Source organism: Podarcis pityusensis (assembly GCF_964106645.2).
Source record: "Podarcis pityusensis genome assembly, chromosome: 12".
NCBI lineage: Eukaryota > Metazoa > Chordata > Lepidosauria > Squamata > Lacertidae > Podarcis > Podarcis pityusensis.
In genome coordinates, this window is record NC_138037.1 from 10320261 (window position 1) to 10336363 (window position 16103).

Here is a 16103-nt window from a genome sequence, read left to right on the forward strand (position 1 = left end):
TTTAAACAGATAATAAAATACATAAAAGCTGAGGAGAGAGAGACAGACAGACAGAGGGAGTGAGGTGTTTGTGTACAGGCCTGCCACCCACATCCCATTATATCACAATCTGCTTTTGAAAGTCCCCTCGGATTAGAACGAATAAATGAACAAAGAAAGCTGATGTAAAAAGAAAACACAGATCCAAATCTCTGCACAGTGCTTGGAACTAGTTCAAGGTTCCTCGAATTCAAGCCACATTATAATTTGAAATAGGTTTTCTTCTTCTAGAGAAACCAGGAGGACCTGCTAATCTCCCTTTCTCTTCTCCTTTGCACTCCTAAGGGCTACTCAGAACCACTACAAATTAAGGCAATGCTAATAGTAATACTGATACTAAAACTAAAGGTATTACCTTTAGTACTTTTAATACTAAAGGTAAAGGACCCCTGGGCGGTTAAGTCCGGTCAAAGGTGACTATGGGGTTGCGGCACTCATCTCGCTTTCAGGTCAACGGAGCCGGCGTTTGTCCGCAGACAGCTTTCCGGGTCATGTGGCCAGCAGGACTAAACCGCTTCTGGCGCAACAGGACATCGTGATGGAAACCAGAGCGCACGGAAACGCCGTTGACCTTCCCAACACAGTGGTACCTATTTATCTACTTGCCCTGGCGTGCTTTCGAACTGCTAGGTTGGCAGTACTAATACTACCACTACTAGTAGTAATAATAAACCCCACCAAATTTTAATCTACAGTGGTACCTTGGGTTAAGAACTTAATTCGTTCTGGAGGTCCGTTCTTAACCTGAAACTGTTCTTAACCTGAAGTACCACTTTAGCCAATGGGGCCTCCCACTACCACTGCGCCGCCGCCGCGCTACTTCTGTTCTCATCCTGAAGCAAAGTTCTTAACCCGAGGTACTATTTCTGGGTTAGTGGAGTCTGTAACCTGAAGCGCCTGTAACCTGAAGCGCCTGTAACCCAAGGTACCGCTGTAGAGGGTTTTGTCTTTTTTTTAATGCTGCAAGTCAAAAACTTGTGATTGACTTGAATGGAGCTTCCTGCTCTACTTTTGGAACCTAGTTGCTAGAGAAAGGATTTAAACGGTATTAATGAGAAAGGACATACAGGGTGTTTAAGCCAGTGATCCTTGAATGCAGGGCGCATCTTCTTGTGAACCACCACTTCCTGTAAGTCCTCGAGTGACGGATGCTGACCGATCTCCTCTTCAAAAGGCAGCATATATTCATCTACCGGACCTGAGTTTGAATAGGAAGGAGAACATCATTATGTGGCAGAGCTCCTTGGAAGAGACAGAAAGCTCTAATTCAGGGTGACCTATGGCTGTGTACACATTACAAGCTTAAAACAGATAGTAACAATAACAATAGTAATTTATTATTTATACCCCACCCATCTGGCTGGGTTTCCCCAGCCACTCTGGGCGGCTTCCAATAAAACACTAAAATACAGTAACCTATTAAACATTAAAAGCTTCCCTAAACAGGGCTGCCTTCAGATGTCTTCTAAAAGTTTGGTAGTTATTTTTCTCTTTGACATCTGGTGGGAGGGCGTTCCACGGGGCGGGTGCCACTACCGAGAAGGCCCTCTGCCTGGTTCCCTGTAACTTGGCTTCTCGCAGTGAGGGAACTGCCAGAAGGCCCTTGGCGCTGGACCTCAGTGTCTGGCTGAACAATGAGGGTGGAGACACTCCTTCAGGTATACTGGACTGAGGCCGTTTAGGGCTTTAAAGGTCAGCACCAACACTTTGAATTGTGCTCGGAAATGTACTGGGAGCCAGTGTAGGTCTTTCTTTCTTTTTTTTAAGATATTTATTAAAGTTTCAACATATTACAAAAATAAGAGAAAAAGAGGAAGAAAAAGAAAAGAAAAAAAGGGGGGAAAAAGAAAATGAAAATACAAAGTAAAAACAGTTAAAAACAGATCAGTCTTTCCATATCTTATCTTTCATTTGCTTGTTTCCCTGACCTCCTCACACCTCCCTTTTTTGTATTCCAGTTCAATTAGTTAATTCAGCAAATCCTTTCCCTCTTTGATTTTATCTTAATCTTTTATCTTAATATATTATAACTTTAGATTATCATCTGTTAACAATCCATTTTTACATATTCCTTTATAAGATTGCTGCTAAAAACCACTTAACTTCAATCCAACATCATTCTAACATTCATTAATTTTGCAGTATTTCTGTAGATAGTCTTTAAATTTCTTCCAATCTTCTTCCACCGACTCTTCTCCCTAGTCTCGGATTCTGCCAGTCATTTCCGCCAGTTCCATATAGTCCATCACCTTCATCTGCCATTCTTCCAGAGTGGGTAAATCTTGTGTCTTCCAATACTTTGCAATAAGTATTCTTGCTGCTGTTGTAGCATACATAAAGAAAGTTCTATCCTTCTTTAACACCAATTGGCCAACCATGCCCAGGAGAAAGGCCTCTGGTTTCTTCAAGAAGGTATATTTAAATACCTTTTTCATTTCATTATAAATCATCTCCCAGAAAGCCTTAATCCTTGGGCATGTCCACCAAAGGTGAAAGAATGTACCTTCAGTTTCTTTACATTTCCAACATTTATTATCGGGCAAATGATAGATTTTTGCAAGCTTGACTGGTGTCATGTACCACCTGTATATCATTTTCATAATATTCTCTCTTAAGGCATTGCATGCCATAAACTTCATACCTGTGGTCCATAACTGTTCACAGTCAGCCATCATTATGTTATGTCCAACATCTTGTGCCCATTTAATCATAGCAGATTTCACCGTTTCATCCTGAGTATTCCATTTCAACAGCAAGTTATACATCTTTGACAAAATCTTGGTTTTGGGTTCTAACAGTTCTGTTTCCAATTTTGATTTTTCTACCTGGAAGCCAATTTTCTTGTCCAAATTATATGCCTCCATTATCTGATAATAATGAAGCCAATCTCGCACTTTATTTTTTAGTTTTTCAAAACTCTGCAATTTCAAATTGTGCCAAAATTTCCCAATATTTCGGCCATTTGGCCTCCATATTGAGCTTTTTCTGAGCCTTCGCTTCCATCGGTGACAACCACCTTGGGGTTTTATTTTCAAGTAGGTCCTTATATCTTATCCAGACATTAAACAATGCTTTCCTGACAATATGATTTTTAAACGCTTTATGTGCTTTGACCTTATCATACCACAAATATGCATGCCATCCAAATACATTATTAAAACCTTCTAAATCCAAAATGTCTGTGTTTTCAAGAAGCAGCCATTCTTTCAGCCAGCAAAAAGCTGCTGATTCATAATAAAGTTTAAGGTCTGGCAGGGCAAATCCACCTCTTTCCTTTGCGTCCGTTAGTATTTTAAATTTTATTCTAGGCTTCTTGCCCTGCCAGACAAATCTAGAAATATCTCTCTGCCACTTCTTGAAACAATCCATTTTATCCAAAATTTGCAATGATTGAAACAGAAACAACATTCTAGGCAATACATTCATTTTTATCGCAGCAATGCGGCCTAGCAGTGAAAGCTTCAAATTTGACCAAATTTCTAAATCTTTTTTCACTTCAGTCCAGCATTTTTCATAATTGTCTTTAAATAGATTCCCATTTTTAGCTGTCATGTTAATCCCCAGGTATTTCACTTTCTTAACCACTGTTAAGCCTGTCTCGTTCTGAAACCTCTCTCTCTCAATCGCTGTTAAATTTTTCTCTAAAACCTTTGTTTTTAACTTATTCAGTTTAAATCCTGCAACCTGACCAAATTCTTGAATCAGTTCCAAAACTCTTTTAGTACTAGATTCTGGCTCCTGTAATGTCAATACTAAGTCATCTGCAAATGCTCTCAATTTCTACTGTTTAGCTCCGACTTGTATACCTTTAACCAATTGGTCCCTTCTAATCATATTCAGCAGGACCTCCAGGACCGATATAAAAAGCAATGGGGAGATCGGGCAACCTTGTCGTGTCCCTTTTTCTATCTTAAATTCCTCCGTCACCACGTTATTAACAATTAATTAGGCTTTTGTTCTGAATAAATTGCACTTATACCATTTCCAAAACCTTGACCTACCCCCATCCCCTGTAGGTTCTTCTTCATAAAACTCCAAGAAATATTGTCAAAAGCTTTCTCCGCGTCCACAAATATCAAAACTGCCTTGGTATTAATATTCACTTGCAATTTTCCTAAAATATTAATTATGTTTCTCATATTATCAGACAAGTGTCTACCCGGGAGAATGCCTACTTGATCTTTATGAATCTCTTCCACTAGCACTTTTTTTAGTCTTTTAGCCAAAATATCTGCAAAGATTTTATAATCCACATTAAGCAGTGATATGGGGCGGTAGTTCTTAAGCTGCGTCTTTTCAGTCTCTGTTTTCGGTATAAGTGTGATATACGCTTCCTTCCACGACTCTGGTGCCCTTTTCCCTTCCAATATTTCATTACAGACTTCCTTTAAAGGTTGTACTAACCATTCTTTTAAAGATCTGTAGTATCTAGAAGTCAGTCCATCCGGTCCTGGAGATTTACCTAATTGCATATTCTGAATAGCACCTTCTACCTCCTGTTCAGTTATTTTATAATTCAACATTAATTTGTTTTCTTGACAGATTTTTTGTAATCCATTTATTTTCAAAAATCGATCTATATCAATTTCTTTCTGTGGCCCTTGTGTATATAATTGTTTAAAGTACCTCTGGAAACAGTTTCTAATCTCGACTGGGTTCTGTATGTTCTTTCCTTCCACTTCTAAATTTATAATAGTGTTTAGTTTTTGTCTTTTTTTCATTTGCCAGGCCAACAATTTCCCACATTTATTAGCCGACTCAAATGTCTTTTGTCTCATTTGTTTAATTTTCCATTCTATTTCCTGATTCATCATTTTCATATATTGTACTTGATATAACTTTATTTCTCTCAAGATCTCTTGCGACTTTGGTTTTGCTCTCAATTTCTTCTCACTTTCCTTTATTTTCTCCAAAATTTTATCTTTCTTCTCATTTTGGATTCTCTTCTTTATTGCATTCTGTTGTATCAGAAACCCTCTCATAACCACTTTACTTGCGTCCCAGATTACTCTTTTTTCAACATTAGTGTTCCTGTTTATCTCGAAATAATCTCTCAAGGTTTTTTGGGCCTTCTTAGTCACTTCTTCATCTCTAAATAAGGTGTCATTCATCCTCCATCTGAAAGAGCCAGTTGGTGTTAGTTTCATCTCCATCTTCACGGCATTATGGTCGGAGCAGGTTTTTGGACAAATTTCCACTTTTCTTGTCTTTGGTGCCATTCCTCTAGTTACCGATATTTGGTCAATTCTTGTCCATGTCATTTTGGCTTCAGAGAAGAAGGTTCCCTCTCTACCCAAGGGATTCTTTGTTCTCCAAATATCAACTAAATCCAAGTTGTCTGTCATCTCAAAAAAGGTTTTCGGTAGTCTACCGTCCTTAGTGACTACCTGTCTTTGTGCCTTGTCCATATTTGTAGATACCACTCCATTCATATCCCCCATCAAAATCACATTATAGTCCAAATAGTCCATCAAGGTCTCATGCAACTTTTTAAAGAATTCAGATTTCCCCTCATTTGGTGCATAAACTCCTACTATCAGAAATTTCTCTCCTTGTATTTGAATTTCAATTGCCACAAATCTTCCTTGGTCATCTTTAAAGATAAATTTCGGTGATAAACTCTCCTTTGCATAAATCACTACTCCTCTTTTTTTAACTTTGTCCAATGAGATAAACTCTTGACCCAGTCTTTTGTTGATCAATACTTTTCTATGTAGCCTTATCACATGTGTTTCCTGTAAGCAAATCAAGTCCAATTGTTCCTTTTTTAATAAATGAAAAACTCTTTTCCTTTTCTGGGGGGAGTTGAGACCATTAGTATTCCAGCTTAATAGTTGCAGAGCCATGATGTAGTTACTTTGCTTTTCCTCCAACTGCGCCAAGTGTTTGTTCTTGTTCTGTCGGGGGTATCACTTTCTCTAAGCAGTCCAGTCCAAAAGGTAGTGTTGCTATGTCTAATATTCCTCTTTCTAATGCTCTTGGCTCTTCTCCAGATTCTTTCTGCAAATCTTCTCCGTGATCTTTCAAAAATATTTCTTTGTCGTCCACTGATCTTATTTTTATCTTTCTTCCTTTGAAGCTAAAAGATAGGCCTTGGGGAAATTCCCACCTAAAGATAATTCTGTTACTTCTCAACAGGGCAACCAAATCTCCGTAATGTCTTCTTTCTCCAAATCTAGGTTCCAAAAGTCTGCAAATTCCTGCATAAGAAAGTCAATCAGGTTGTCTTTCTCAAGTTCAGGTACGGCCCTGATCCTCAAGTTCGTTTGTTTCTCCTTCAATTCAATCATAGACAACATCAACCTGTGGTCCTCGAGTTGCCTATGTATCGGTGGTATCTTCTCCTCTACAGCAACTGCTTTTTCCTTTGCTTCTTCAGCTGTCTTTCGGGTCAAAGTAGATTCCTGTAGCAATTTCTCAGTAGTTTCTGTGTTAGTGTTCACCTTCTGTCCCAAATTATTAATGCTTGTAGTGTTTTGGTCAATTTTAGTTGATGCTTCAGCTACTTGTTTACTTAATTTTTCCAAAGATTCATTAATTTTACCTAATGCCAGAGCTAAAACATCTTCAGATGCCATTCCTTTTGATTTAAATTGTACAGATGCAGCCCCTGATGGTGCAGAAGGGCCAGATGCTGATGCTCTTCGCTGCTGCCAAGATTTACCAGACCTCGTTGTTTTTTCTTGAAGCAAGTCTATTTTTTCTTTTCCATCTGCCTTAACACTGTAGCTGAAGCCCAAGGTCAATCCCATGGCCAGAATTTGTTTTGAAGTGGAAAATTCCCCTGGTCCAGTTGTTGTAACAATTTCAAACTTCCTCTAGGGGGACACAGTAACAGTCAAAACTTGTTGCATTAAAAAATAACCCTTTTTAATCCCCCATTTCACAAAATAGGCAACAATTTCAATTTCAGTTAGTTTCCAGTTACTTTAAAATCAGGAGAAGCCAGCCAGAAACAATGTAGCTCTCTTGCAGAGTTAGCTGTCAAAAAGTACTCTATTCACAAGCAGCGCATTTCACAATACGGCAATCTTATTGTCCATTGGCAGCCCGTTCCCAGGTTTTAAGCGGTGGATTTTTATTTCCTTTCCTCTCTTTTTGCAGGAAAATATAGTTCACACCTTTCCCCCCTCCTCTCCTGCAGCCAAGGGGGGAAATCACTTGTTTTGATGTTAGGATTATAGTCCTTTTCAATCGACTTTCCAGGTCTTAGCTTACAACTTCTTTGCTTTACTCTATTTACAAGAAACGGAAGGCAGACTTCCTGTTTATGCTTTGGTGCCGAATTAAGTCTTTGTTTTCCTTTATTTCCAAATTTAACCTACTCACGGGTAGTTGTTTTCGTAGCCGGATTGTCACAGGAAAAAGTCAGCGCTCTCCGGTAACGGCTGTGCGGCTTCGCTCCACGGAAGAAGCAGTTGACTCTCAGCACCGCGCCGCTTGCCCCGCTTCGTTCCGGAGCCCGTAATTGGGTTCCTTTACAAATTGGGGGGGCGCGAAAGGTGCCCGCTGAGTCCCACGGTCACAGGCTTCACCCGCCTGTGATTTTAGAAGGGTCCCCGCTTCGCCGTAGCGGTAAGACCCGATTCCCGCAGAGCTAAGTCCCTCAGAGTCAGAGGGAATCCGCCATTACCGATGGCGCCAACCCCGGAAGTCCGCCAGTGTAGGTCTTTCAGGACCGGTGTTATATAGTCTCGGCGGCAGCTCCCAGTCACCAGTCTGGCTGCCGCATTCTGGATTAGTTGTAATTTCCGGGTCACCTTCAAAGGTAGCCCCACATAGAGCGCATTGCAGTAGTCCAAGCGAGAGATAATTAGAGCTGACTTGTTCACTTTTTCTCAGTTTCGATCAAAGCTGGGGGGGGTTTTTGGGGGGGTGGTGGGTCGGAACCACATCGAAACATAATATTTCCTAAGAAGTAACAGGATAGATACAGGATGAATATGGATTGTGGCTAACAACATGGAAGTGAACTGGATGAAGAGCAAGCTGGAATATGTACACTGCCTAAGTCTCCACAGCAACACCAGAAAGTGGCAAAGATCACAGTTCACACATACATGCAGGTCCCACTATCAGAACTCTAGTTATCCAAGATTTGTTACCCAAATAATTATACCCAAACTTCAGTACATGAATGGGTGGCTCAGATCTCCAAACAGCCATTTAAGTTGGCTTGGTTTCCCCAAACCATTTGTCTGGGCTTGGACAAGTAACTGCATTTAGCAGAAAACTAAACCAAAAGTTTCCAATCTCATGTTTGTGACCCTGCTGAAAGAGAGGAGGGAAGTATACAAGCCCAGGACTCACCCAGTCTCATTCCCAAAGCACCAATTAGGAGCATCATGTCTCAATGCAGCCACTAGCCCAAAGAGGTACCCTCCTTCCCTTGGTACAGAACAGACTGTTCCCTTTATGTATTTAGATTCAGAGCTTATTTTTCAGTCATCTAGCCCTCCAAGTGTCTTACAGTCAGTAATTAAGGCAAAGGTACAATACCACAAAAGACAATGAAACATATTGAAGGTTAAACCAACCGTTCAAAATAAACATGAAGAAAATAGGTGAATGAACTCAGAAGGCTCAAAAGGACCCAGTATGCCTGAACTAGTGCTTTCCAACTGATTAAAGAAATGTTGTTAATTAATCACACAAATTTTAGGTGACTGACCAATTAATCTATTCGGTTTGCATGTGAGTAATTCTGGCTTGAGTAAATTTAGTAGTATAGGATATAAAAACAGAGGAAGGAAGGCCACAACGATAAAGCTTCTCACACAGGGCGGAAAACAGCACACATTGTGAAAATGCAAGTATACTATCTGAACTGAAAGCCTAGAATTAAACAGATAAGGAGAAAACAGGCCGTTCTCTAAAAACAACAATTACTTATAATCTCTGGCGGTCCTTAAATTAAATCAAGAAAGTTCCTAAATGTTGCATATCCAGGCACAGAGCCCACATGTGTCACTGCACAGATAGCACAAACAAAAATTACTTATTATTTCAAGTTTCTAGTGGTCATTAAATTGACCTTTTGCAGCAGGCAGTACGAAGTTTGCAACCCTTTTGACTACTTCTACATTTCTTGCTCTCAAGAAGAGTGCAATATTGTAAAATTTCTTGTGTAACCCCAATACATAACTATATGGAGAAAGTGTTATCTGCCATATGGTTGTGCATTCATATGGGAATTTTCTCCGTGATCTTAGGTATTATTATTATTATTATTATTATTATTATTATTATTATTTACTATTTCTTACTTCGCCAAACCTTTATTAGGCATTACAAGCATAGGCCATCATAAAACATCCACATATACAATTTTAAAATATATACAACTAAACAGCCACGTAAAATATATAACAACGAGGATTTTCATTGGGATTTCTTCCCGCTAAATAGTGCCACTCACCACTCTAAGAGATGCTATTGACGAAAACTCAGCCACCTTTGTAGTTAAGTAAAGGTAAAGGGACCCCTGACCATTAGGTCCAGTCGTGACCAACTCTGGGGTTGCAGCGCTCATCTTGCTTTATTGGCCGAGGGAGCTGGTGTACAGCTTCCGGGTCACGTGGCCAGCATGACTAAGCCGCTTCTGGTGAACCAGAGCAGCGCACGAAAACGCCGTTTACCTTCCCGCCGGAACGGTACCTATTTATCTACTTGCACTTTGACGTGCTTTCGAACTGCTAGGTTGGCAGGAGCAGGGACCGAGCAACAGGAGCTCACCCCGTCGTGGGGATTCAAACCGCCAACCTTCTGATCGGCAAGTCCTAGGCTCTGTGGTTTAACCCACAGCGCCACCCGCGTCCCTCCCTTGTAGTTACTTCTGGGTTAATGTCAGACAGACAGAATCTGAGATTTACTATTTCATAAAAGTTTATATGCCACTTAATTGTTGGGGGGGGGGGGACCTTAAAAGCGGTGAGGTGACTAAGGGGGTCCCCACTCTGCTGGCAACATTCCAGTTGGGCAAAGGTGCTCCCAGAATTTCCTGGAAACCAGAGACAGTGGGAGTAGCCCCAAAGATAGAGATTGTGATACTCACCATCAGCTGCTTTGCACCTGGAGACCAACTCCCACAAGACTAGCCCCATGGCGTACATGTCTATTCTGAGGAAGGCGTCTCTCTGGAAGTTTATTGCTCCCTCTAACACCTCGGGAGCCATGTATCTTCTTGTTCCCACCTGAGTCAGAAAGAGGAATCAGCCACTGAGACCAAAGGGTGGCAAATGCAGGACCCCCATCCTTAAAACTGCGGGGATTTTTCTTCTTTAATTTATACCGTACTTTTCTGTCTATAAGACGCCCCCATGGATAAGACGCCCCTATTTGGGGGGACTCAAATTTCAGAAAATGGGGGGAGATCACAGAGGGTTGTTGAGCTTTTGGGAGGGGGGCAGAATTGCTGTAAATCGCTCCCCTGCACACGCCACAAAATCCGTCTCCCGTCTGTCCCCTCGCCGGCAGAAGCTGCCGATCGCCCGCCCAACTACCGCAGCGTCAGCCAATCAACACCACCCACTGACGCAGCAACCAATCACACGCACAACAGCTGCTAACGGACGCAGCAGCAACCAATCAAACGTCCACCCTATTCACTACCCATGTATAAGACGACACCAGTTTTTTTGCATGATTTTTCAAGAAATAAATATAGTCTTATACATGGAAAAGTACGGTAGTCATCATTTGCAGAAGGAGGTTGAGGAACAAGATTTTCCCATACCTTACGTAGGGCTTCCCTCCCCTTTTTGAGTGTCATTATGGTCATGAATCTGGTCATAAAGCATTCTCCACATTCAACGCTGCAGGGAATTTAGTGGGGGGGGGGACCCATACCGTGTGGGGTGTGGGGTGTGTGTGTGTGTGTTTGTGGATGTATGGTGGGGCAGCGCTCTCTCCATCTGCACATCCCAAACAAAGAACTGTTGAATAGTCGAAGCGTATCCTGCAACTTCGAATGTCAGCTTCTAGTTTGTGCAATTTGCTAGCTGTATTTTGACTGGGCTGATCGCTGGGATGAGCCACTGAGAGCTCTTCGCATCTGCAACAGAATGAGGCAGAAGAGTGGACCGCACTACGCCAGCCAGTTTCGAATGTATCGCCACATCAAAGAACGTGCCAGCAAAACAACAAACACGTCGCAGAGAAAGGGCCCAGGGTAACCCACTCACTGCTGTGCCTAGTATTCTCCTTGCAGGGAGTTGGATTCTTAAATATAATATATAAACACACAAACACATCATTTTTGTGATTGCACTCCCTGCTACTGAGCGCTGTCACCACTATTTCCTTTGCGGATCATGGCAGTCGTTTGGTGTTTGCACCCATGGCACTTTTGTCAAGATGTGAGTACTGGCATCTCCCTCTCTTTTGATCAAAAACCTCCTCCCTCCCCCCAATCTACAGATGAATAAATAATTTTTAAAAATAAAAGAACTGGAAGCATTCAAAAAATGGAAGCGTCAGTGGTTGACTAAAGTGGCAAGAGGCCCATTCTGCCAATTCGGGACTTTAGCACCTGATTCTGCTGCAGACGTAGTCCAGGGACTCTGCTGGACAGCACAGGCGGTTTCCGAGAACAATGATGTGATCGCATGGAAATGTAGTTTTCCCAACAGGCAAGCCATAGTAAAGGTGACGACTAAGTGCGCCCATTTGTCTGACAATTACTACGTCTTGTCCCCCAAAATGGTGTAATTTCTTGTCCCGAGGAAATGCTGTTGCATGGACTGAGAAGTGTTGCTAAGGGAGGTAGTGTAAGCAGACACTTTTGCCAAGCCGCAGGCGTTACCTGTCCGTGGGTGTCTCCTGGAGGTTTCCCAGGTTCAAACCGTACAGCCAGCCCAAAGTCTGCTAGCACGGCTGTCAAGTCATTCTTCAGCAATACGTTTTTGCTCTTGAAGTCCCTGCAAAGGGGGGGGGGGCGAAATGGAGGAAGGAATTAAGATCACGGATACCATCACTCTGAAATAGGCAGTTCCAGGTGAAATATTGACTCATTCATAGCCTATGTGAGTTCTGCTATGGATGTAAGCATGAGAAGTGGGTTTGATCTTGTTTTTCATGAACGGAAAGACCAGCAAGTAAAATAAGGCCAACCTGGAGACCAGCTCGTCCTACACCACCCAGTTGGTACAGCCCCCCCCACGTGGCCTTTTCGGTGGTGGCTCTCCGGAGGTGGAATGCCCTGTCTCGGAGTTGCATCCGTCTCCATCATCAACCTTCAGGAGGAATTTGAAACCATTCCTGTTTATCCAAGGATTTGGCGACTGAATAATTATGTTCCAGGCAACCATAAGATTGTTGGATGGAAGTGTGTCTTTAACTGCTTTAAGACTAACTGTTTTCAGATGTTTTTAATTGTAACTTTTTAAAAATAAAAATCTGTTTTGGAACGTTTGCTTTGTTTTTGTATTATATGTTACATCTGTTTGCCGCTCTGGGCTCTTTCAAGAGGAAAGGAGGGATGGAAATTCAATAAATAAGCAAAAACACGATAAGTTTCTAAAACCCATTGCTGCTTTTATGTCATCTAGACTTCTCAGCCAGGCCTTTTCTGGAGAGCTGTGTTAGGTTCTGGAACCGTGGCTGTTGCCCTGACTTTTTGTCCTTACTTACCCTGTAAGTTCAAAAGCCCTGGCTATTAAGTCATTCCTGAACTTTCTAACATTTTCAGCGTGGGTTAAGAAGAAAAAGGGATGTGGGTGAATATAATTAAATTACAGACCTTAGGCAGCAGATGGCAAGCCCATGTGTGTTTGGCATTATAATTCTCCTGCCATCAATTCAATTCACTGTGGTAACCCTGCCATCAGACCGCGGGACAACAGCGGGGCCCAGCGACATAATTAATGAGGGCAGAGACAATTGTTTTCTGAAATCTCCTGTCAGAATACGTTACGGAGAGAGACACCGCAGCAGAGAGAGGAGGAGAGTTCAGTGAGTTCCCAGGGTACAGAATGCCCTGCAGGGGAACGGCATCCTCTCGCGATTCTCTATTCTTCTGAGAGAAAGGTCTTCCTCACATCCTAAACATTGGAGGGATGATACAACTGGCACCACAGATTCCAGTGGCCCAGATGGAGGAAAAAGAGGTGGCTGAACCGCTGCTGAGCACTGAAATTGGCGAGCAATATTTTGACAGAATGTTATTTACTCTACTTGTAACAGGGGAAGCCAATGTGTTGTCTTCTGCATCAACAGTGTGGTCAAGAAAGATTGGTACAGTGGTACCTCGGGTTAAGTACTTAATTCGTTCCGGAGGTCCGTTCTTAACCTAAAACTGTTCTTAACCTGAAGCACCACTTTAGCTAATGGGGCCTCCTGCTGCTGCCGCGCCGCCAGAGCACGATTTCTGTTCCCAACCTGAAGCAAAGTTCTTAACCTGAAGCACTATTTCTGGGTTAGCGGAGTCTGTAACCTGAAGCGTATGTAACCTGAAGCGTATGTAACCCGAGGTACCACTGTATTGTGGTCTAACAACATCTGGAGGTTGTGTTTTTATTATTATTATTATTATTATTATTATTATTATTATTATTATCACCATCACCATCACCATCACCATCACCATCACCATCACCATCCTCATCATCTCAGGGCTATTCACAACAAAAATGAATGGGCCTAATTTAGTCATGTGCATTCATTTCAACAGGTCTCCCCTGAGTGAAGCTTCAGCTGAATGTCTCCCCTATTTTAAGAAACTAAAACGGATGAAACTTCTGGAGCAAGGAGCCACTGACGACGACAATCGATGCTTATTTGTTTAGGATTAAACAAAACAACTTTTGTTTAATACTAGGACAAAACGCCCATGTAACCTTCATGAGGGGTGACCAGCACACTGCCATCTCAGAAATCCTCCAGCTTCTCTGGCCAGCTTTGATAAAGGAAAATGCAGTGATCTCAGTGGCTGAACGCATGCAGAATGGCTCCAGCGTTGATACCCAGCAAGCAGGACAGCGAAACCCTGGAGAACTGCTGTTGAGGTAGATGGACCAATGGCCTGGCTTTGTCTATGACAACTTCCTGTGTTCCTAGAGCTGCCCTTGAGGCATGTGAGCATCAACGCAATGTGTGAAAGGCTATGGATAAGGTAAGAGTTAATTGCACGGCAGAATAAGACACCTGGCCTAGCCAGATGGGTCTGCTAGAATTTGTTCCGGGTAACCTGTCTCCAAAAGACATCATGTCCCAAAGAACTTTTAAAGCGATTGCTAATTGCGAATGGAAACCGCTTGCTTTTGTTTAGGGGCAATAACAGAAAGTGGTGGTGGATTTGGGAGAACTTTAGCGGAAGGAAGGAAGAACGCCCCAGTATAGATTCAAAGAGGGGGCAGTTGCTTACGAAAACAGAAACCTCCTCCTGCACAGCAGGGGGTTGGACTAGATGACCCTGGGATTCCCCCCCCCCCACACTACAATTCTATGAAATCAGATTCTGTTCTCTTGCTGGCAATTTAAGTGTGTGCAATAAAGTGCCATCAGGGGGCAGTGCAGCACTTAGAAAGCTAGGACAATAGTTTCCAGACTTTCTCCCTTCAATCCTTTCTGCGTGGACATTATCCCTATGTATCTGCCATGCAAACACTGCCATGCTGCAGAGAATTCTAGGCATGCGTGCACCCCCAAATGTGCACACACAACGCCACCAACCATATCAACTGACAGGGCACCTTAGGGAGCCCCCCAACGCCCCCTTTGCACAGGCAGGCTGGCAATGGTACAGAAGGCATCGTCCACAGAGCTCCTCTGGCATTGCAGGTACCCTAACAGAGGAACCTCTGAGAAGCTTCCACACAGTCTGAAAGCCTCTGAGCTGAGGCTGTGCCAAACGGCGCTGGCGCTGATTCGGATTTTCAAAGGGGGAGCCGTGTCAAGGCTGCTGCAGTGGCCCTGACAGGAGGACTTTGAGGCTCTTGAATGTTATTGTGGCATAAGCTTCCGTGGTCCAGATTCTACTCAATCTGCGGGGAACCCCTGGAGACTGAATGTGGGCCCTCCACGCCTCATTATCTGGCCCTCAAAACTCTCCCCCCAGGCCACCCTCCTCGCTGGCCCAATTTGGCACCCCAAGTATCTTTGCCTGGCTGGATTGGCCCTTGAGCTCTGATATTGCCTCTGGTTGGAAGATAAGAGGGGGCATGTAGGAACTAGACCACTGACCAGAGCTAAAATTTGCATTTGCTGTTCTGCCTCCTTTTGCCTATAGCCCTGCCCAGGGCTGGGATGTGGCCCTTGGAAGCTTGCCCAGAAGGTAATTTGGCCCTTGGAGTGAAAAAGATCCCTCATCCCTGACTGTTAACAACTGATGGAAGTAGATTCTTGGGCGCAACAGCTCTTATGCCTTAGCCCAACGACTGGATGGCCCCACAGTGGCTACTCCTCAGTGGTGTGTGTGTCAGGAGTTCAGCCTACACTCGAATAGGACCCTGGCAGAGACACATGCCCGACAGGCATGTTATCTCCCTCCTGGGCGTTCGTTCGGAAGCTTCAAAAGCTTTCTTCAGCCCGAACATCACAGCGAGTGCCAACAGACACCGGCACACTTAGGGATCCGCAGAGTTTGCACAACATGCGTAACATACCTTAGCAACTCAGCATTTTGGCTAATCTACTTTATTTACATATAAACACACACGGAGCACTGCAACATGGCTCCCTCTCTCTCTAGCATGAGATAGCAAAGAGAAAAAGAACAAAGGACAATAGTCCCACTTCACGAAACACAATAACACAAACGTCCTGTTTCCGTCACTTCCCACTCTGTGGAGTCAAAACACATACCGTCATGTGAAAGACAACAATCCTATGACTGCAATCATGGAGCAGGAATTCTAACTGTGTGTGTGTGTGTGTGTGTGTGACCATCTCTCTGCCTAACTCACCTCACAGGGCTGTTGTGAGGATAAGATGAGATACCTCCATTTTATCCTGAGCTCCTTGCAGGAAGGAGTTGAAACACAATCAGTAAGCAAACGCACATTTTGAATCCTTGCCGCACACCCGTATCATTCCCCTCTCTCTCGTCTGCTATGCCTACGGCTTTC

The 16103-nt window shown here is 43.1% G+C and overlaps 1 protein-coding gene across 2 annotated transcripts in view; it reads right to left on the reverse strand.

Annotated features, from left to right (window-relative positions):
* Positions 1 to 16103, reverse strand: part of ACVR2B (activin A receptor type 2B) — a 136160-nt gene that overhangs the window by 6831 nt on the left and 113226 nt on the right. For both annotated transcript variants that reach the window (XM_080974168.1, XM_080974167.1), the window contains exons 8-10: positions 11843 to 11957; positions 10094 to 10232; positions 1107 to 1237 (exon numbers count right to left, since the gene is read on the reverse strand). In XM_080974168.1, coding sequence (XP_080830294.1) covers positions 1107 to 1237; positions 10094 to 10232; positions 11843 to 11957 — 385 coding nt within the window. The remainder of the gene's footprint in view (positions 1 to 1106; positions 1238 to 10093; positions 10233 to 11842; positions 11958 to 16103) is intronic.